Genomic DNA, 22,177 nt, shown 5'->3' with positions numbered 1-22,177 from the left:
AATAACCTCACCTGCGGGACTTAAAGTCTCATAAGACAGACTCAACGTATTATCTCGCTCGAAAGACTTAGAGTCTCATCAAACATGCACATATAAAAGCATCTTTTGAGGGACTTAAATAATTCTCAGAGAGGCTCCTATAAGCTTAATCTTTCTAGATATATCTCCAATCGTACAAGTTGGACTCGAGCTTTATTGAAACTATATATATGGTATTATTCAAATTGGGATGACAACGGGTAGGGTCAGATGCGGGTTTCAGACAACCCAAACTCGCACTTGAAATTACCATCCGAACGCGAACTCAAATCTAAAGGCTATTCGGGTGGACAAATAGCACTCGTGCCCACACCCGTTGGGTTCAGGTTTTTTCACCCGAACTTGAACCCGCAACAAAACACATAAAATACAACAACATTGAAATTTTCCATCAATATTACTACAACTTATATATATATATATATAGGGGCAATTATGTAATTTCAGGTCTAAGCGGGTTTGATTTCGAGTTTCGAGTGCGGGTTTCTAAACCCGCACCTAAAATATCGAGTGACACCCGAACCGAAACTCAATCAACTCCGTTTTTATCCGTTGACTCGGATTCGAGTGCGGAAAGACCCCGCCGGTTTGGGTCTGCGTATCATCCCTATATTCGAACAAACAAAAACCACATAAATGTAATTAGTTTTCGTTAAAAATTGTTTTAACATCTTAGTTTCACAAGGGTGTTGAGTGCTCTGTTATGTACTGTAACTTCATAAAAGTTATCTAAACCCCTGCCTTCCGCATATTGTTGCTGCTGAATGTGTCTCTAGTGTCTCTTTGAATCAATAGCAAATAGAAAGTGAAGCCTTATTCCACTTCAGAAATAGCAACAAGAAACACGTGTATTAATTACCAACTTCACAAAGAACCAATTATCAATGTTGCATAAAAACTAAGAGTGGTAAAAAACAAACATGAGTTAATAAAAACCAATGGCATCACGGAACTGAGATCGCACATGAATGCGCTCAACTGTAGTTAAAGTTTCATTCTGCTTTTAAAATAAAAAGTAAATTATATGCAACTTTTCTAGTAATTTCTAACGCCTCAAGATTCGATTATATTTTCAACTGTTATTATATGAATTTTTAGTTTACTATTATATTTTCTGTTTTGAGAAAGATTCGATTTAATATAATTATTTAGTAAACTTGAACCAGTGCATATTTAATATAATATTTTCCCTCAACAATGCTACTGTAGTTTACTTTAGTACAACTGTACAATGCTTCTGGTTTCTATATGATTTTATATGCAACAACTGGCTCCGCACCTGCAACAACACTAGAATCAACAATACTTTTATTCCCATGACAAAATTGCACGGTGAGATTTATCTGTTGCTTACAAGGAGTAAGCTTCAGGGAAACTATAATTTTATACATAACTACCAAATTATGCATTCGGAGAGGTTAAACAAGGGAGTAAAGAATTTTCAGCCCCTTCAGAAATAGAAACTTCAACATCTTTGTGACTAGTTTTTGTATCATCATTGTTGATTGCAGTTGGAGTATTGAAGAAGTTGGTACAGGTCTTCTGCTGCTGATCAAACATCTTTTTCAGCTGTTTGCCTTGTTCCTCAAGTCGTAATTGTAATGTTCTTTGAATCTGGAGTAAATAAACTATGAATTACTGACAGATACCACACTAACACACGAGACTGGTAATAATTTTAAAGAATAAGTTATTTGAAGGATATGTGTCAGTGTTGTGTCAAGTGTCTGTGTGACACTAACGTTTATCACATTAGACACGCACTTCATAAGAATATAGACATATGCTGCACAAATAATACAAAGTTGCTATAGAAAATGATGGTGAGAGTATATACCTCTAGTTGTTCATGAAGACGTCTTTGTGCTTCTAATTGAAGTTGAAGTGCTTCCTTAATTTGATAGCCACTGCAAATCAAGAGTATTGTAAATTTAGTACATTTATACATTCGCAACATATGAAGTCAATATGAAACTAACTAAGAAGCCTAGTGTAAAATAGTAGTTTAGGTGTTAAAAAAGCATTACGCTTTAACACCAACATGATGCAGATCTTCTGTATGGATTCTTTTGTCAGATTTCCCTGAAATAGAAAACATAACTTAGTTCAATATTGGGAGTGAATATGACAATAACAAAGAAAATAACAACATTTGAAACAATAACTTATGAATAATTGAGTTTAATAAAAAGAGATGATTTAGAAAATTTGTGATTTAGTTGTTAAAACTTCCACCATACTAGTGGATATCAACGCATTTATTCTACATAGCAACTTTCTATATTTAAATCCTATTTAACAACTCACATTATTCACTATGAATAATTTGCATTACTTAATTTAAACCTTATCAACAACTTCGGACTAAAAAACAAAGCCTAATGGAGAAACATATATCCTATCCATTTACAAACACTATAAAACAAAAACACATACTTATCATTTATGGCATGAATGCAAGTAAATTCAAACACACACAAAATATACTTGTTTTGGGCCTGCCAAAATGGTCATCGGCCGACCATCCGAATAAGAGAATGGTTGGCAATGGCTCGAATTGCTCACAGCGCACAGGGGAACTATCCTATGAAAGAGTATAAGAGATCCAAAAACAGGATACATCCAATCTTGCATCACACGCCTACAAAATAGCGGGTTGTTACAACCACCCCGTTATATAAAGGGCACGCACGCTAGTTTAAACAATTTTAAATTCATATTTCATTCACTTTTCTCCTTCAAATAGTGACTTGAGCATTTTAGTGATAATTTTGAGGTCAGTCTCTCCTCACCATGTTTGAAGTTCAAGTCCATTGTTGTCCGTTGCAACTACTGACTCTCCGATCAATTTTGGTTCCATAATGGAACAATACTAAAACTTAAAAAGAAACTAATCAAACTAAAAATTACCTGAAGTCTCTGGCATGAATTTTGCAGTTCTATATTTCTGCAAATGACTTTTCACATGAAATATGGTCAAACCTTCAGAATCCATCATCTTCAATATAGCTTTTGGTGTTGCCTCTATTATCAACAACCCAATAAAGGACTATTAGATTATTTTTAACACTTTTGCTCAATTGACAAATTTTATAAGCTATACTTACTGTCAGCGCCTCCGAGGCGATTCACACACTCAACAAACTTTTCATGAAGATCCTTTGTCCATCTAATTCTCGTTTTACTCGAGACTACATTTCCATTAGAAGAAGAGTTTCCAACAGAATTTGAGATACTTCCTGATGAAATTGTTGGAGATAACATCTCATGTTGAGAAGAGAAATTCAGTTGCTCAACTGATAAATGATATGTTCCGCGAGCAACCTACAAAAAAGATGCAATAATAAGACTATTGAATCTTCAAAGATCTAAGACAAGATAAATCATTCTTTGCGACACATATCCTCTTCAGACTCTCCATCAGTATCTCAGTCATTAGATTAATTTAACGACCGAGAGTTGCTGGAGAGGTAGAAGAGGTCGGAGAAGATTCAGTTTTCAAACGCGCTTACCATATAGTCATGATTTCCTTTGTTACAAAATGATGAGCTTCTGTTAACCGAGGCAAGATCATCGAAAAACAACTTCTGTTGTTCAAATGGAAAAGGCATGATCCTAGAAAAATTCTCACATGAAAATTTATTGTGGTTTTCTGGTAATCTAACACAATGATTACCATTCAATTGAGATTTCACCAATGCTTGCAAAGTATTTGACAACTCAAAGTTGGGATCAGATTGGTTTGATGAATTCAAAAATTGATTGTTTTCCCTTAAAGATTGACATAAAGGATACTCCAAATCATTGATCTTATGCACTTGAGTATTCAAAGATTGATTATTATCAAATTCTGCAAAACCCATGCAAGTTTCTGTTGCATAAAAAGCAGAAGTTGGTGACTCAAAACGGCTCATAATAGTGTTTGTATTAGATGGTTTTTCTTCTTCTTCTTGTTGACTACATGTTCCTATATTCCAAACCTCTCTCATATCAAAATATTGACATGAACTTGCTAAATTTAGATTTTTGGAAAATAGTTTGTGAGGAAGTAAAGAGAACTCTTTGGGAGTTTATTCTTATTAAGGAAAGAAGAAGGTTGAAATGGTGATAAGAATAATTGGATAAAATTCTCTCTCTTATATTCAAGTAAGGCTTCAAGAATAATATATGAATCTAAATGAGGTAATGCAAGGTCAATGACTAATTATTCTTGAATTAAAGATAAGCATGGACAATAATTATCAAATTGACATTAACAAAGTAAGGGTACATAGAAACAAACAAAAAGTTTTGTCTAATGTTGTCATTATGTGAAATTGAACCAAGTGAAAAAGAATCTGTGGCAAAGACAAAAAGAGATGAAAAGTTTGGGTCCATTTGGTTTTAGAAAAATATATCATTTTTCTATACTTGTACTATTTTCTTGGAATGATTTATTCTAAGGCAAGCTGGCCTATAAGAACTAAATTTCAAAGAGGTTGCAAGAAGTCATAGACTATGTAACTTTGTCCTAATATTAATCTCCTAATTTCTAATATAATTTTTATTATATTAGAAATTATGTATTCAATATTTACAAAGCTAAAAATTGTGTATTTTGAAATATAATTTTTATTTGTTGTTTTTGATCTCGTTCAAACTATAATATCTCAACATAGAATTGAAAATCGACAAGATTATAATGTCTAGTGATGCATCGATCTTAAGAGCTCTTTTTAAGTTTATAGGAGTGAAGAGGATAGTACTACAAAACAATATAACGTCCAAGTTAGTGAATGAACAAGATAAATGGTGAAATGTTTTTAAGTTTTCAAAAATGTGTATCGTGGTTCTGGGATCATGCTTCTTTATATATGGGGTGTATTACTGGAGTTTCTTTTCACCCTCATCCTTCGCTTATAATCATGATTGTCTTTGTGACAAATGCCAACATATAATTCGCTATGTCATCTGACAATCATGTGTCTATTAGTTGACGACTTTGCCTGAATCTCGTGCTTTTTTAGGGAAGGTCCATATTTTCTCTATAGGTCATAGAACCATCTACCTTTGTGATTGATACCTAAATATATATTTAACTTTCTAACCTTGTTCATTTGATGTTACCCTTGTCATAAATATATCTGCCTCTTGACCTTAAGCGGCTAAATTGAACTTTCCCTTTTGATGCTAAAACTAATTTGGACTAATTGTGTTTCAGGCATATGACTTATTAAGTTAATGGGGGTAGTTTTATTTCTCCTTCGATCTAGGTAATAAATAATTTCTTAACTTATGTTTTAGAAGATAAGTTAACATGACTCATATTTTAAAATAAAATTGCATAACGAATACACAATCATATTATAAATTTTTATAACACTTGGTATTTTAAGATAAAATACTAAAATTATGGTAAATTTAAAAATTAGAGATTATTTAATTCTCTTAAAATTTGTTAATATTGTTATGTTTATATGGGCATCAATGGTAGAGATGCCAATTTGTATCCATTAGTGGAAATCAATATGGAGAATTTCCTATTTGAGGCATAAAAAATGAGAATTTTTTCCTACGAGGACGAGAATGGGAAACAAGTCCCCTCCAAAATCATTTTGGAGACGGGGACGAAAAACATATACCCGCCCCACAAAATCTTTGCTCTGCCTAGATTACCAATATATCCTTAATTAAAATATAATTTTAAATTTATATATAGATTATTTTTTATTTCATAGAATTTATATAAAAAAAATAAAAAATATATGTATTATTAGTAAAAGAGAGATATTTAAATGATTATTTAAAAAAAAAATTAAGTTTGAAAATTTGGTGGTCATGACTCTCATGAACATATACTAAATATTAACATAATAATAGATTTATCATAGAAGATTAGTTTCTTAATTTCTTGTGGTTATTTATTTTAATTGTTTTTAATGTCTATGGATGTTTGCAGGATCCGTGGGGATATGTGGGACGGAGATGGGGAGAAAATCCCCATGTGGCGGGAGCTGAGACGAAGATGGAGAATAAATTTGAGGGTGGAGATGAAGATGTATCCTCCTCCTTGTCCCATTGATTCCATAATCAATGGTGTTGTAATTAAACATACCAATTGAGATATAAAGAAAAAATCAATTGTAATAAACACTTCCAATTAGATTTACTGGTGTTTAGGGTGTAATTTGAAGGCAAAAGTTAATCTAGTCTAAATATAAAAGAAGATGAAGAAAATCAATTAAAACCTAGAATTTTCAAAACACAAACCCACATCTCAAGTTCTTTTTCTTAAAACACTCACTGCTAGGGGCACATCAACTCTATATTCTTCTTAATTTGTTAGAATTTGAGTGAATTTGCACACTTATTTTGACAGAGTATATAGAAATCCAAAATTCCCAATTTTAAAAATCGATTTTAAGTTCTATTATTGTTTGTTATGTGTGCCTTTGTGATATTGATGTTCTTGATGTGCATCTTTGTGATGTTGGTGCTACAATTAAACTCAATGTTTTAAATTCTATCAAATGAAGTTAGTGTTCAAACATCCCATTTTCAATTAGTTGAGGACAAAAGGTAGATATGACTAAGTATATGACACAGTGGGAATTACAAAGTGTTTGCAAGCTCTAAGCCTAAAACATAACACAAGTTTGCAAGCAACAAATTTGTTAGATAAAGCTCTGGAATCCACCATAAAGAGAAAACTCTCGAATTTTATTATGATAAAATATAATCTTGACGGCCACGTCCCAAAAGTGTTTAAATATTGAAAAGAAAACTTAATGCTAAAAATATTCAAAAACAAAAAATAAAATAGAAATTGCTAAAACTGTGAAAAATATTTAAATGTCATTTTAGGGCCTAGAAAAAACTCAGATGGCTTAAAAAGCCCATATATCAAGGTAAATTTGTGAGTTATGCTTCTTAGCCGATTCTTTTTTCGGAAAGATATAATAAGAGTCATTATGACATCAGCCTCCAAACTTGCGCAAATCTTGTTAAGTCTTTTCGACGTGCGACTTCTTCTTCGATACGCCAACCAACCTTCCCACACCATTCTCCTTCACCACTGAAGAACTCAACCCCGATTTCTCTTCTTGATAAAGAGCCTAATCAACTTGATACACAAGAAACTATATACATCCACCACTATATATCTTATGAAAGCATTTGCCATGAAAACATTTGCTCAAGATAATGAAATCTTGGAACTTAAAGAAGCTTGAAAAAGTTCTCTAGGATAGATTGCAAGTGCAGAAAAAATATTTTCCAATGATTGGAACAAAGAACTTATTAGAAGCTGGATGCATACAAATCATTGAACTTTAAAAGAATGCGCACAAAGGATATGCAACAAAATATGGATAACAACAAACATTTGTTTTTCTCCAAGAATAACAGCGGCGATGATGAATCGAATTTGTCAAAATATGGAATTGTTGTAAAAAATATATTTTACCATTATGTGTAAACAATGTAATTTAAAAAAAAGAAGATTTTTCCCTTGATTTTATCAGAAATTGAGAGGAATGTCGCGCTTGGGATGTAACATAATTCATTGTATTTTTTGTATTTAAAATGTAACACATATTACCTCAATTTTGATTCATAACCGACGAGATATGTAAGTGTGTTTATTGAGTTTTTTCACCATCCTTAAACAAATCTTTATCTTCCATTTAATGAGTATCAACGCTCAAGATACTGCCATTAGTGATATGCGTGAAACCTAAAAGACATCCATTATAAAAGCATTCTGAATATCAAAAATTGATAATGAAAATTTTGAAACGTAAATAAGCTTGGTAAAGAGCAGAAAGTTATTTGGGTTTAAGGTTTATGTTCTTCAACAATCATATAACTGAATATTTATTTTATTTATCTAACCCTTTTTTTTTGTTTTATATCAGAAACAAATAAATGTAAAAGCCATAAAAAATATATTGCATCCAACATTTGATCTTCCCCGAGATTTATATTAAACGAGGATCCATCATTTATTCTTCATTGACGGTGATGATGAATCATATTCAATTTTTTTTAATATATTTTTACTTTAATAATCTATGTACACAATGTAATATTATGTATAAACAATGTAGTTTCTAAACAAATTAATTTATTGATACTATGCGTAAACAATGTAATGAGTATTTAAAAAGAAGAATTTATTTTTCCCTTTGGTTTTGGTTATAAACTGAGAGGTATGTGTCGTTAGTTTTTAAAATCCAAAAAATACAATTGATTGGGATCGAACCCATGACCATTTCAAGTATCCCCTCGGTTATTCAAAAATTGGGGGATTAAGTGGCAAGTTATTATGACGCCCTTTGTTACCTCGTCTCTATAACTGAGGTTAAATCAACTTCGCGCCCAAGGTTAAATGTGTATTTTGTAGTAGTGTATCCTTATTCCCAAAGTTGGAATCCCTGGTTGCTGTATTCTTTTCATTGTCTTCTATTATTTCAAAGTTATTCTAGGTCGAATACCTAGAGGAGATTTCTCCATTAATTTTGTCTTCAAAGCTAGACTAGATGCCTCAGCCACGGTCCATATAAAGTTGCATGTCCCTAATACATTAAGAGGGAGAACCCCAATACAATTTTGGTTGCTTATATTATCGCTTTCGTTTCGTTTAGTATTGTTTACTAAGTCTAATATATGACTGCATATCTCTGAATCAAATTTGAATCAGTTCGTTTTTAGTATGCATAATTAAGTTGTTTGTATTTAAGTTTGATCATGATGCTTTAAGGAAATTGCTTGAGTTAGTGGAACAAGAACCATATCTGTTGTTGGTTCAATTTAGGTGGAAAGGAAAATCTAAAAGTATTTTGAATATCATGAAAAATTGAGATTCTATATGCATGACTTGAATCATTTACATATCCTGACTTGAATCAAATTGAACATAGGCAAATAGAAGTTTTTCAACATCTGTGACTCGAATCACAAGTTGCACTTGATTCAAATCAAATAGATCTGGTCAGCCTTTGCCTCATTTAATTTGAATCGCACTTTCTACTTAACTCGAATCACACATCTTTTCACAAGCTGATGTCGAACCAAGATGGAGTTTTGAGTTATCTATTCCTCAAACCGAATTGGGGTTTTATATCGGCCAACCATGAACTAAATTGAGATTTATACTATGATGATCTTCAACCTACTGAATTTTTATATCGGGTTGAACTCATAAACCAATTGAGATTTTACACCAGGATGATCTCGAACCGATAAAGCTTTTAACCGGAATGAGCTCAAGAACTATTGTGGATATTTTTACTGGTTAATCTTCACGAATCAAAAAGAGAGCTTTTTAAATGATAGAGCTTACAAACTAAACGGAGAAAAATTCCCAACATGCAAACAAGATTTTTTTTCAATACCAACTTCCTAAGGAAGAATTATTTACTCAAGAGAAAATCTACTCTTGGTAAATATATAATTTTTCCCTCACCCAGAGTAATATTCCTTACTAGAATCAATAACACTCTCAAAGCACTATGTCTAAAATAAGTGAAAAATTAGAAGGATTTTTTAGAGGTGATGAGAGAAATGAAAAAGTGGAGTTTTTCTTGTTTTTTATATGTGAAAAAATGATAGATAAGCTCTCTCTTATAGGACAAGACATGGTGTAAATTTGGAAACAATCCATGTGCCAAATTAATGACCTAATCTATTTGATTAATCGATTAGGTGGTGCAAATAGTTGATTATTGTGGACAAAATGGAAGGATTAAATACAGAGTAGTTATCAATTATTAAGAGAATATCACAATTGATTATAGACTCAATTGATTATAGAAAAAGTATGTAAAATGGATATTTCTTCTTGGGTAACAATCTCATATCTTGATTCATCAAAAATAAAATTTGTATCTCCATATCCACTGCAGAAACTAATTACATTGTTGCATGAAGCAATTGCACTAAATTAATATGAATGAAGAAGATACTAAAAGAGTACAATGTCACACAAGATGTTATGACATTATACTAAGACAACATGAGTGTTGTCTTATGTTGTTGAGATTTATTTCCTTTTATATCTAATAAAAGATTTGATTTTAAAGTGTGTATTCTCTTGAAAAGATTTATTCTGAATTCGTTTTAAAAAGACTAGAATTCATATTTCTATCAATTTCAAATTTGATCTAGATCTGTTTCAATAAATATCAATCAAAATTAAGAATCAATATTATAGAGATTAAGAATTTGTGAGCTTTTTGGAATCCAACCGCTTTTACACCAAAACCCTATTGGGCCTTTAAAGTTGAACTATTATCGTTATTTAAGGAGACATTCTCTTTTGTGAAGACTCATATCTTGCATTGTTTAACTTTTCGCTTTTATTTGTTATTGAGTCTTTGTGTTTTGTTTTGTAATTGTATATTCATGGGTTATGTTTAGAAGTTATGAAAATACAGTATTTAAGTTGTAACAATGATGCATCTTTTATATATGTGAATTTTATCCATACTACATAATATATTTGGGTCTGTCCCGGGTGACATGTTGGATATATTTTTGAAATTTCTCTCACAAACACAATAATAAAGTATATTGTACAAAAACCATGTCTTGCACAAACACTATAATAAAGCATACATCTTGGATATAATGTGGATACTTTTTTTTTTCTTAACCTACTATTTTTTAGAGGGATTTTTCATGTCTACGGATATGTGACTAACACTTAATTAAATAAATATTTGTGAAAAAAAATAAGTGATGGTAAGAATAAAAAATCTACCTAAAATATTTTCACAAAGTCAACCATAAATGTATAGAATATATTTAAATTGGCGGAGCACATAATTGATTCTAGTATAATTATGTTTGATAAAATTGATTTTAATATAATTGAGTTTAGCATAATTAATATGTTTGATATATTTATTTAAAAAAATGTTGAACAATAAATTTCAGTGCAAAAATCATACAGGATCAATTCTGGAGACAAGAATTACAAATTACATCTTCAAATAAAATTAATTTTAAAGACAGAATCAATTTTACTTTTAAAAAATCAAACACCTCAAATTCACTTAGAATCAATTCTATATTTTTAAAATTGATTCTAGATGATGTAGAAGTGCAACCAAACATAGACATAGCAAAGAGAACAAGAATTTAAAGTTATTTTCTTTTAACAATGTTTATAATTTGTAGTTGATTAGTTAAGGCCAAAATGAAACTTTTAATTGATTGGTTAAGGCCAAAATGAAACTTTTATTAGTCAATTAAAGGCATAACAACTATAAATTTGTGTATTAAATTATCACAAATAATAGTTAAACTTGGAATCGATTGGTCGAGGGGGAAAATGAAAGTCATTGAATAGACCGGAATCTTTCTGGCTTATTTTTATTCAATCATGGCATGAAGACCGTCCTTTCTTGGCATTTCTTTTTAGACCTAACTAGGAGTACATTATAATATAAATATTTGCTTATTTGGAATCTACACTCTTTCTACAGCCATTGGTAACTGTTTCTAGTTGAGCAAATCAAACATAAATAAATAGCCAAATGATAAATTACAATTCTATATTTTGTTTGTGATACATGTATTCACAAGATTCTCTCTCAACCTCCCTGTTAGGGCTATATTAGTTGGTTGAAAGGGACGACTTTAAGTGACACGTGGCATTTATTCATTCCAAAATTATAGTAGAACTTTTGAACATGAAAACTATTAGAATATATATTGGAATCTCAGAAAGCTTATTGAAGGACAGTGGAGCGTAATTTGCAAATTTTAATTATACAAAATTAAATAGTAGAAACTTAATTGAGTCTTCGTAACATTGTACACTAAATAATAGTAAAGAATGATGAATGAAATTCAAAGTGTATATAATATGAAATGAGATGGACGTGCGAGCCAAAGGCATAGCCGTGACAGCTTAGAAAAGGTTGGAAAATTGCTCTGTTCTATGTTTTGAGTTTTTTAATGTCAATAAACAACAAGAGTGCACTTTTAACAATTAGCAAAAATATTATATATATATATATATATATATATATATATATATATATATATATATATATATATATTCAGATCAAATGACATCAAAGTGTCAAACTTAATAACATGACACCTTTGATATTTCTTTATCGTATATCCGTATAACAAAATTCACTGTTAAATTAAAAACTATTATTATATAGATTATGTCAATAAAATTTAACATTAATCGGAAATTATCTAACATGTCAACGAGGTGCATAAAACTAATGTCTTACAAAACTTCATGAAAACTGTTAATTTTAATAATTATATCTAACATCAAATAATTTTTCTATTGATGTGAAATTTTATAGGCGTGATCTATATGATAATAGCTTTCAATCTAACGATAGATTTTATTATACGAACTTGAGGTAATCCTGACCAATGATGTCAAATGATGATCTTCCTAAATCCTAAATTAAGTCTCGCATGTCTTACATTGACGTAGATGTGCGAGACTTAATTTTGACCTCATCGTTGAGAGTCAATGAGGACCTTCTATCTCAAAAATGGGTATGAATTGTCTTCTTTTTGTTCACTGGTTGCTAGTTTTATATAAGGTTTTTTCCCTCAAAGTCTTTTATGACCAACTTATTGGTCATGATGCTACATGTCTCCTTTTCTAACAGAAGGTAGTAAAGAGGATTTAAAGCCCATGATTCTTTATTTGATACTGGCCAATTAGGACTATTTTGGGTTATTCCTATCACGATCATATTCCGCCAAATAACCGGAACGAGATACTCGAGATGTACATAGTCCCCCAAGCGTGAGACCCAGAGGGGACGAAGCGCTTAAGCTTATTGTCATTTTAATCGCCAATAATCATGATGCAATATCTGAGATGTACATAGTCCTCCAAGCGTGAGGCTTAAATGGGTGAAGTGCTTAAGATTTATGTCGCATAACCACCAACATCTAAGAATCAATATCTAAGATTTACAATGTATGTATATACATATATCAATGAGAAAAAAATTATAAAAACACTACAGTAGTTGCATGTGACAATGGTGTTTACATGATATATAATTCCATAAACTCTGCATGTCGAAATTCAACTTGGATTGTCACATTCCATATTACTCCTAGACATTATTTTCTCATCTTATACTCTTAGTGATTTTGGAACAATAAAATAGATAAATGAGGGAGTTTGTGAAATTGTTGGTACGAGATGTTTGAGTTGAAACCAATATTAGATGCAAGCTTAAATTGAAGAATGTGAGACATGTTATTGATATTTGTCCCTACTTGGTCAAAGCCTTGGATATTGAAGGTTATCACACTCACTTTGGTAGTGGTGACATATGTAAGATCACCAAAGGATAATTAATGGTAGCAAAAGAGCAAAGTCCCATAACTCTTTACAAGATGCATGTAAAGTTATGCAAGGAGGAAGCAAATGCATGTGAAGATGCATCTAATAATATATGGCATACACGCCTTGGTCACTTGAGTGGGAAAGGACTCAACATTCTTACAAAGAAAATTTTCTTCTAATGAAAGGTACTCCTTTAAAAACTTGCACTCATTGTATTTTTGTAAGCAGCCTGTAATTTTCTTTCATAGTAATAGTCATCATATGAGGTTAATTATTCTTTGTTTAGTTCACATTGATGTTTTTATAATGGATGGTAAATCCTTAGGTGGTGCATAGTAGGTTGTTACATTTATTGACGATCTTTCTAGAAAAGTGTGGTCTTTTGTTTTGAAAACTAAAGACCATGTACTCCCTGTTTTCAAGTACTTTCATGGAAGTGTTGAAAGAGAAATAGGAAGGAAGCGGAAGTGTGTTAGAGCTAATAATGGTGGTGAGTATAGAGGTCCATTTGAAGAGTATTGCAATCCAAAGACGCCTCATCATAATGGACTTGCAAAAAGAAAGAAGTGTAAGATTAAGGATAAAATCATGTGTATGTTATCTCATGCAAATTTATTAAAAGCCTTTCGAGGGTGAAGCATAGACAAGTGCAATGGATTTGATCAATATTTATCCTTCTATTCCACTAGATGGTGATTATCCTTATAGAGTATGAACAGGGGAAAGTGTTTCTTATGGATACTTGAGAGTGTTTGGCTATATAACTATTGTTCATATTCAAAGAGATGAGAGATCCAAGCATTATAAAATATCTAAACAATATGTGTTTGTAGGTTATGGCCATGACGAGTTTCGTTATAGATTATAGGATCTAATTGACAAAAAAATATTAGAAGTTGTAATGTGATATTTCTTGAAAGCCAAACTATAGAAAATTTTGATAAAGCCGAGAAGCCAAAATATAATGTTAGAAGTTACATTGATATTGTGCCTAAACCTCCCAGTGGAAATTTTGTTGATGGAGAAGATATACATGTAGATAATGAAAATTTAACCAATGATCAAAAACAGTATCATGATGAGCAAGTTTAAAAGGCTCCACCTGAGCCACTGATTGAGCCTTAGTTGAAAAGATCTACTAGAGAGCGTCAAGTTTCTCAGAGATATCCTTTACACAAGTATGTGATTATCACTAATATCAGAGAATCAAAATACTACCAAGATGTCATTTCAAATGTTGATAAAGAAAAGTGGTTGAAGGCTATGGAAAAGAGATGAATTTATTTCATTAGAATCACACATTTGATTTGGTGAAATTGCTTGAGGGTAGAAAGCACTCAAGAATAAATAGATATATAAGATAAAGTCTTAATAGAATAAATCCCAACGAAGATACAAAGAAAGATTGGTTATGAAATGTTTTAATCACATAAATGATATTTAATTTGAAGAAAATTTCTCACACGTGGTAAATATGGAATTTATTCTATTTGTGTTGCGATTAGCAGCTAGCTTGAATCAAGAGGTTGAACAACTTGATGTGAAGACTGTCTTCCTTCATAGTGATTTGGAGGAAGAAATTTATATGGAGCAACCTGGGGGTCTCAAAGTCAAAGGTAAAGAATAGCTTGTTTATATATTGAATAAAAGTTTGTACAGTCTAAAGCAAACTCCACGAAAATGGTACAAAAAGTATGATTCTTTCATGGAAAGAAATGATTATGGTAAAACTACCGTTGATCATTGTGAGTGTGAAGAAATTCTATGATGGTGATTTTATGATTCTCTTTATATATATTGATAACATGTTGATTATTGGTCACAAACACTAAGAAAATTAAGAGCTTAAAGGAAGAGTTAAGCAATTCCTTTGAAATGAAGGACTTAAGCCATGCACAATAAATCATTGGCATGAGAATTTATCGTGAAAGGAAGAAAAATAAATTATATTTGTCTCAACATAAGTAGATTGAGAACGTGTTAGAGAGGTTTAACACGAGCAATTCAAAACATGTGAGTATTCCCCTTACAAGTCATTTCAAATTGAATTCTGAGTAATTTCCTACAAGTGATGAAGACAAAGAAGATATGAAAAATGTTCCTTAAACATATTTAGTTGGTAGTTTGATGTATGTTATGGTATGCACAATACCAAATATTGCTTAAGCTATTAGTGTCGTTAGCTGATTTCTCTCAAATTCTGGTACAAATCATTTGCAAGTAGTAAAGTGATTTCTTTGATATCTTAAAGGTACTTCTAAAGTGTGTTTATGTTTTGGGAGTGGTGAAATTGTGTTAGATGGATACACAAATGCAAATATAGCCGACGGTATTGATTTCATAAAATCTACTTTCAAATAGATGATACTTTGGCATGGGGCAGTTCTTGGCAATCTAGTTTATAAATGTGTGTTACTTTATCTATTACCATAGCTAAGTATATTGCAACAACTAAAGCATTTAAATATTTTTTGTCAATGAAAAAATTCCTACAAAATATTGGTGTTGAGCATGAGAACACTACAAGAAAAAAGGTCTACGGCCACGCTAAATTTTTCCACAACTCAAAAGCTGTGGCCACATACAAGCTTTGGCCAGGGTTTTTAAATCGTAGACATATATTTAGAAATATTGAATCCGGAGTGTGAAACTGTGGCCTTTTCATCATTTGTCACGGTTAACAAACTGCGGATAGTTTAAGCCGCAATAGTAAAACCGCGGCATTATAATTTTCACTTCAAACTGTGGCCCAAGCCCAAAAAATATATCCCGCCAGAATTTCCCTCTTTTTTTTTAGCTTTCCCTCCCTTTAATTATTTTCTTTTCTAATTTTTTTTAGATTAGATTAAAAACAAATTGGGATTTCATTTCATTCATTGGAGAAAAATAAACTCTAACGAAGAGGTGCCAAAAAGAATCCCTCAATGTCCTCTCACACTAAAGCTCTCAAAAACCTAACGATGTGGCTTATGTTTTTCACTGAAACTTGAAGGAGAAGAGCTCGACTTCCATCCTCTTTCCAACTACTCAACAAAGCAGCCACACATATACAAAATAGAAGAATGTAGTAGAAAGAGGAGAAAGAAGACTCACCGGATCTCAAACTTCCTCAAAGCTCATACTTGCACCACCGTGCGCAGCTCCGTCACCGCTGTCGAAGCAAGCGGCCGCTGCCATCGATTTGTTCGAAAGCTTCATTTCTCCAACTCTCCCGTACATTATCCTTTCCCCTGATTTCATTTCTTGCTTCCATTTTGTATTTCGGTATTGATTCGAGGTCGATTTCTGAGTTAGAACGTTTAGGGTTTCATTGCTTTCCCTTTAGATTTAGGCTTATATGTTGTTTGTTTGTCTATGTAGATTCCATATTTGGATTGAGGGTAGTGAAAGGAGTCGGGTTGTGTTCTTTTAAGGAGCTCTGTCGAGGCCGCTGCCGTAGGGCAATTTCCAGCGCGGTGGTGTCGTCTTCTCTGCGACTTATCTCTTCCAATTTCTTTCCGATTTGTTCGATTCATGTTAGTTTTCGTTCAACTTCATGTTTTATTAACCTAATTTGTTTGATTTTTACAGAGATTAAGACGGATTATAAAAGGGAAAACGAAACCCTAGTTGTGAAAAAACGATTTGCAGACATATTCTCCAATGACGCTGTCTACTACTCGGGATTTTTGGACTCTAAGATACACTACAAATTTTGAGAATGGAAGTATTGTGGTGAGTATAGTTGTTGTCACTCTAATGCATTACTATTGGGAAGATGATATTTTATTGCACTTTGTAAGGTTTGTGAAAGGTCTCTGTCTGGTTCTGGTACTGGTCCTAATGCTGTTGCGGCGTCACAATTTGTGAGGGCTGAAATGCTGGTTCCGCCATGTGAAGGTGGAGGGTGAATCATCCATATTATAGACCATCTAGACCTACAGGTTTGAGTTCTTGGCAATTAGTTAGTAATGTGTAGGATATTTTTATAAGTTCTTTTCATATAACATTAATTAACATGATTGATATTTTCACAAGGCGTGGAGTGTTCCAGAAGTGCTGCGGCCATACTATGAATCATAAAAAATGGAAGCTCGAGAGAATGACAATTTCATTAAGTATGCTAATATTAGTTCATAATGTTGGATTCTATCTCAAACTATGATGTTTTCCTTCTTTCAGACTGGATCTGGTAAGACATATACGATGGGAACGAATTATACTGAAGACATATAGAACAAGGCATTAAAATCTGCTGATTATTATTGAGTGCAAAATTCAAATTCTTTGAAAATGGGTGTGAATTGTAATTATTTTCTTTTGTCAGGATTTTTTTGTCGAGACAGAACAACATCGTCGAAGTTGACAGTTATTTGGTTTTCAAAGTAAGGATATAAATCTTGGAAAAATGGTGGAAGAGGTGAGGATTTTATCTTGGAAATGGTTACATATCAAATCTGGATCGATAGCAAATAATATTATGCAATGGTTCACGCATCCTAGAGCATGTTTGAGTTTCACTAAGGATTGATCTGCTGTATTTGTTGAGGGGAGGTTGTCTTAGTCTTGTCATAGCGGAAGCGCCGCTCTTTGTAGTTTCAGTCAGGTGCAGCAGGGAGCCTTCAGTTTGGTGCAGCAAGGTATTTGTTTTCTCATGCAGAAGTGTGATTATTGGTCGGGCAATGTGGTGTTTAAATCCTAAGGCATGCTTAGGTCATGTGGATGGCTGATTTTAATGTGGTTGATGATTAATTAGAAGTTTTGAAACCTTAACGTTTTTCTAGTGAATTTAATTTTACCATTCACTTTTGTGTAGAAATGCTTATGAACGTATTTCTCGCAAAATATATGTATATACTTTTGGAGTTGTTCTTTATCAACTAATTTTTGCTAAAGAAGCTGTGATCAAGATGGATAAACTTAGTACCGAGTTCAACTAATTTCTGCATATGAACCTATTTCTCGCAAAATAGTTATATAAAGCTAATTTATGATGATATATAGGTTTGTTTTATGAAGTTTTTTATCAATGGGGAGTTCTATAGAGGGTCTAAGAAAGTTATTGGATCAAAGGCTATGAGATAACTACTCAATTAATAAGGTATTTATTTATGAATCATAAACAGTTTTTAGTTTCTAATTTCAGCTTCATATAAGCTTTACTTATTTCCCATTGGCAGATGGCACAACTTTCATAGGATTGCACAAATCAAGATCCAAAAGGACGTCCAAGAACGAGAGTTGTTATGGTTTCACTTATGAAACTAAATTCTACTATTCATGATGGAAGAACATGGTGATGTGTTGTGTAAGAGAGGTGAGTTGAAAGTTGCGACGAGTGAACGCGGACGACCCGACTCGGTGCTTGCAGATTTCGCTGAATCAGTATCAGTTGAGGTAGGAATTTATGTGTATTGTTGTCTCTTTTCTTTTTCTATCCTAGAAAAATGTTAGCGACAACAATGATTTGAGTTTTTGGTTGAAGTCAATTGTAAATTGATGTGGTTCATATAATCTGTTACACATGGTAAGTAATAAAGTGCTTTAAGCAGCTGATCAGATCTTCAAGCAGGTGTTATGTTAAAAGCTTATGTGAAAAATATATGTGTTAAGGCTTCTGAAGCACTACTGTTTGTGAATACGTAATTTCAAATATTTATCCAAACATTTATGTTTGGCTTTTACATTAAAATTATGCATTAGTTTATCATGGTGGCTTACACCATATGTATGGCGTTACTTTAGTACAAAGTGGTGGCAATAGTGTCACTATAGTAGTATTACATAGTGAAATTTTAACAATTTGTTAGCTGCAATTGACAACATTGATATCAAGTACCCTTTTTCAACTCTATATTTGATCTATCTTTTCTTATAGCTTATAGGTTCATGTGTTGATTGCTTTGAATGTAAATTTGTGAAACTGTTATTTAATGGGCATTATGTTTATGCTTTTGGTTTTTGTCAAACCAAGGCATGTATGAGAACAACTAGGGAGAATCCTTCGAGATAGTTTATAACTATCTAATGATTTTTTGCCATACACAGTGAGCAAGGGATCAAACTCGGTTAAAAGGTTAATGGACCCAAATATCTATTGCTTCATTCACTTGTGTCAGGAATTGGTGCACCAGTTCCAGGCCAACAATTTATTGTTTCTCCTCAGTTCATACAAGGTAGCGGGATGTACATTATGTGTTGACTGTTGTGAATCGTCTTGGCCATGTATGTGAGAGGATATGTTTGTTATTATGAGTGGTAGTTGTTTGATATCTGACTTGTTTATTCTTGTTGATGCCTAGATTTGTAGGAAAATTTTCAGACTAAGGCTTGAAGTTGGGGACCATGAAGCGGATATTGAGCAACGCAGGGTAAGTAGCGTATATTATCTGAACTGGTATATGTAAATAGCTTTGCAGCTTTGAATGAAAAGTTGGAACATGGCCATTATAGTGAATCTCCAATGCAGGCATTTCAGAAGTTGATTTTTGTGTCATATATTGTTTTTGGGGAAGTATCATCTTTCCTTCTACCTTGGAAGCGTATTTTCCAGTTCACTGATTCATAGGTTTTTAATTAAATATTTCTCAGTTGGTACTTGTTGAATGTGTATTGTGATTGTTGTATTTGTATCGTACAATTAGAGTGAATAATTGTATTATCATGCACATGGGTGTTTTCCCAAGAACTAACATTGCACAACCATGCATTTTACCATGTCTGTGTCAAAAATGACTTGGATGTGGTCTCATCTCATGTCTTGTAACCTTATTCTGTTCTCTTATCATGATTATTCTAGTCTTTTGTTATGTTTTTTTAATGACTAGGTGGTAATAATATGCTCCTTTTTAGGTTGAAGTAGCTATACGTGACAATGCCCAGAGATTGTATGCATCCAAGCTGAAATTCATTGGCAGAGGTAGTTCTGCAAACGCATCTAGGCCTGTTGATCTTATTTATTTATTTTTGAAAAAACCTGTTGATCTCATTATAATGAAGTGATCAATAAACTAATTTATCAATTAATTCATTAATTCTCAAGCTGCCAATGCCATAATTTTATATGTTTGTCGTTTTTATATTTATTGTAACTGCAGCATTCTTGCTTAGATTATAAGTGCATATCCAATTATGAATTATGTAATTCTCTATATTAATTGATATTGGAAAAAAAAAGTATCTGAAAATTTTAGAATTAGTCATCCAGTATTGTTGCTCTTAAGTTCTAACCAAATATTTCTTCCCCTGTCATAATTTTAATATTTTAAACTTAGGGGTTAACATTTATACTTCACAAGCAATGTTGTGTTTCATTCTAATGACAGTCTATATATTGTGACAGAAACAGGAGGACTGGGAAAATGGTACTGCTTCTGGTGTTAAAGTTGAAAATGATTATGGACCAGTATCAAAGGGTTGGGAAATTCCCCCTTCAACATGAAGAATCCTATGTAAGAGACTACTAAGTTTGATGACTGAGATTAGTATTTAGAATAAATTTTAGGGAATCCGGTTTTAGAATAAATTTTAAGGAACCCGGCTTTGATTAGCAGTAGAAAATGAGGTGATATTTCCTATCACAGTTTTATATTCATATGTATTTTAGAATGGACTCAAGTACATTAAATGTTTATTTAATTCCAATTAGTATTTTCCTTTCATTTACACATCTTGCTATCATGATTAAAGTAATTTTTTTTCTTCTTTATTAAGAATATTAAACTGATTAACGACAAAAATAAGAAAACTAAGGGAATAAACCGTGGCAAGATAAATGGTTTAGAAAGCATAACATATAACAACGGTTTTAAATAGGTGGTCATAACCAAACCGTGGCTATATCTTGAACCAATACTGTGTCGTAAACGTTAAATTGAAACTGTGGCTTTACCATATAGCCACAGTTTTGCAGTCATGGCAAATACAAACCGCGGCCTTAATCAAGCTACCTAAACCGTGGCCTAAAAAAGCCACGGTTGTCAAAAAGGCGTGGTCTATACCAAAAAACCGTGGACTTTACTTTAGGCCACGGCCGCATACTCCACAGTTGGATTTCCGTGGCCAAACCGTGGCCTCAGCGTTACGCCACGGTTATTTTGCATATAGCCTCGGTTTCTTGGGCGTGGCAGAAGCCCTTTTTTTCTGTAGTGGAAGTTTGTGTTGTTCTGTGACAGTTAGAGTGAAACACATCATGGTAAGAACCTGGTGTTCCATTCCATGTCAAAACACATTGATGTGCATTATCATTGGATACGAGATATGTTGAATATGAAGTTGTTTTCATGGGAGATGATCCATATTAACGAGAATGGTTTAGATATTGATGACAATGACTTTACCTGTAACAAAGATGATTAATTGCATAAATAAGACAGACGTGATGAAGTTGCTAGTTCCCACTTAAGTTTTGAGGAGGAGATTTTTAGTGTGTGTTCACTCTTTAAGTGAGATCCACTATTTATTTAGAAATAGAAAAAGAGAAAGTCTTAGTTTTTATAGGCCAAGCTCGTGTTATTTTTATGTATGGTCCCAAGGTTACTATAACCTAATATAATGCCACCAAAAACAACAAAGAAAGAAAAATAACAACAATAAAGAAATAAGGGTTATATTGGTGCTATGAGAGAAGAAGAAAATTGAGTTATAAGATATTGGTGATAGATGGGTGTGGAACAAATTTTATTTATTTGAGTTACAAAATGAGTATGTTATTCCTATCACAATAGTTAATTATATTTATATAATTTTTTAGTATTCTAACCTTTACTTAGAGTTATTTTAGTATATTGTTGTTTTAGTATACTCACAATATGTAAAAGTGTTGTTGGGAGT

At 32.3% G+C, this 22,177-nt stretch overlaps 2 protein-coding genes and 1 long non-coding RNA gene across 4 annotated transcripts; 2 read left to right on the top strand and 1 right to left on the bottom strand.

The window, feature by feature from the left end:
• Positions 1 to 886: 886 nt before the first annotated feature.
• LOC131612687 (myb family transcription factor PHL5-like) lies at positions 887 to 4,190 on the bottom strand. Its single transcript, XM_058884451.1, has 6 exons — positions 3,552 to 4,190; positions 3,147 to 3,363; positions 2,950 to 3,063; positions 2,067 to 2,121; positions 1,877 to 1,946; positions 887 to 1,653 (listed from the first exon to the last, which is right to left on the bottom strand). Exons 1-6 carry the CDS (start codon positions 4,026 to 4,028, stop codon positions 1,441 to 1,443), a joined length of 1,146 nt encoding a protein of 381 aa, XP_058740434.1. The 5' UTR covers positions 4,029 to 4,190; the 3' UTR covers positions 887 to 1,440.
• Positions 4,191 to 16,267: 12,077 nt separating this feature from the next.
• LOC131612686 (uncharacterized) lies at positions 16,268 to 17,188 on the top strand. Its single transcript, XR_009287451.1, has 3 exons — positions 16,268 to 16,579; positions 16,727 to 16,821; positions 16,937 to 17,188. It is a non-coding gene; the product is annotated as an uncharacterized LOC131612686 (long non-coding RNA).
• Positions 17,189 to 17,381: 193 nt separating this feature from the next.
• Positions 17,382 to 20,952, top strand: LOC131612685 (protein TIC110, chloroplastic-like). 2 transcript variants are annotated; one of them, XR_009287450.1, is made up of 7 exons: positions 17,382 to 17,463; positions 17,673 to 17,985; positions 18,526 to 18,742; positions 19,394 to 19,521; positions 19,648 to 19,716; positions 20,198 to 20,264; positions 20,688 to 20,952. XR_009287450.1 is itself a non-coding variant. In XM_058884450.1 (6 exons), exons 3-6 carry the CDS (start codon positions 19,426 to 19,428, stop codon positions 20,726 to 20,728), a joined length of 273 nt encoding a protein of 90 aa, XP_058740433.1. In that variant the 5' UTR covers positions 17,388 to 17,985; positions 18,526 to 18,742; positions 19,394 to 19,425; the 3' UTR covers positions 20,729 to 20,952. The 2 variants fall into 2 exon arrangements, 1 of the variants encoding a protein (XP_058740433.1); XM_058884450.1 differs by having other exon boundaries at positions 17,388 to 17,985.
• Positions 20,953 to 22,177: the final 1,225 nt, after the last annotated feature.

This window comes from Vicia villosa, linkage group LG6 (genome assembly GCF_029867415.1).
Source record: "Vicia villosa cultivar HV-30 ecotype Madison, WI linkage group LG6, Vvil1.0, whole genome shotgun sequence".
NCBI classification, from domain to species: Eukaryota; Viridiplantae; Streptophyta; class Magnoliopsida; order Fabales; family Fabaceae; genus Vicia; species Vicia villosa.
The sequence above is the reverse complement of the archived record's forward strand: the minus strand, read 5'-3'. Positions and strand labels throughout refer to the sequence as shown.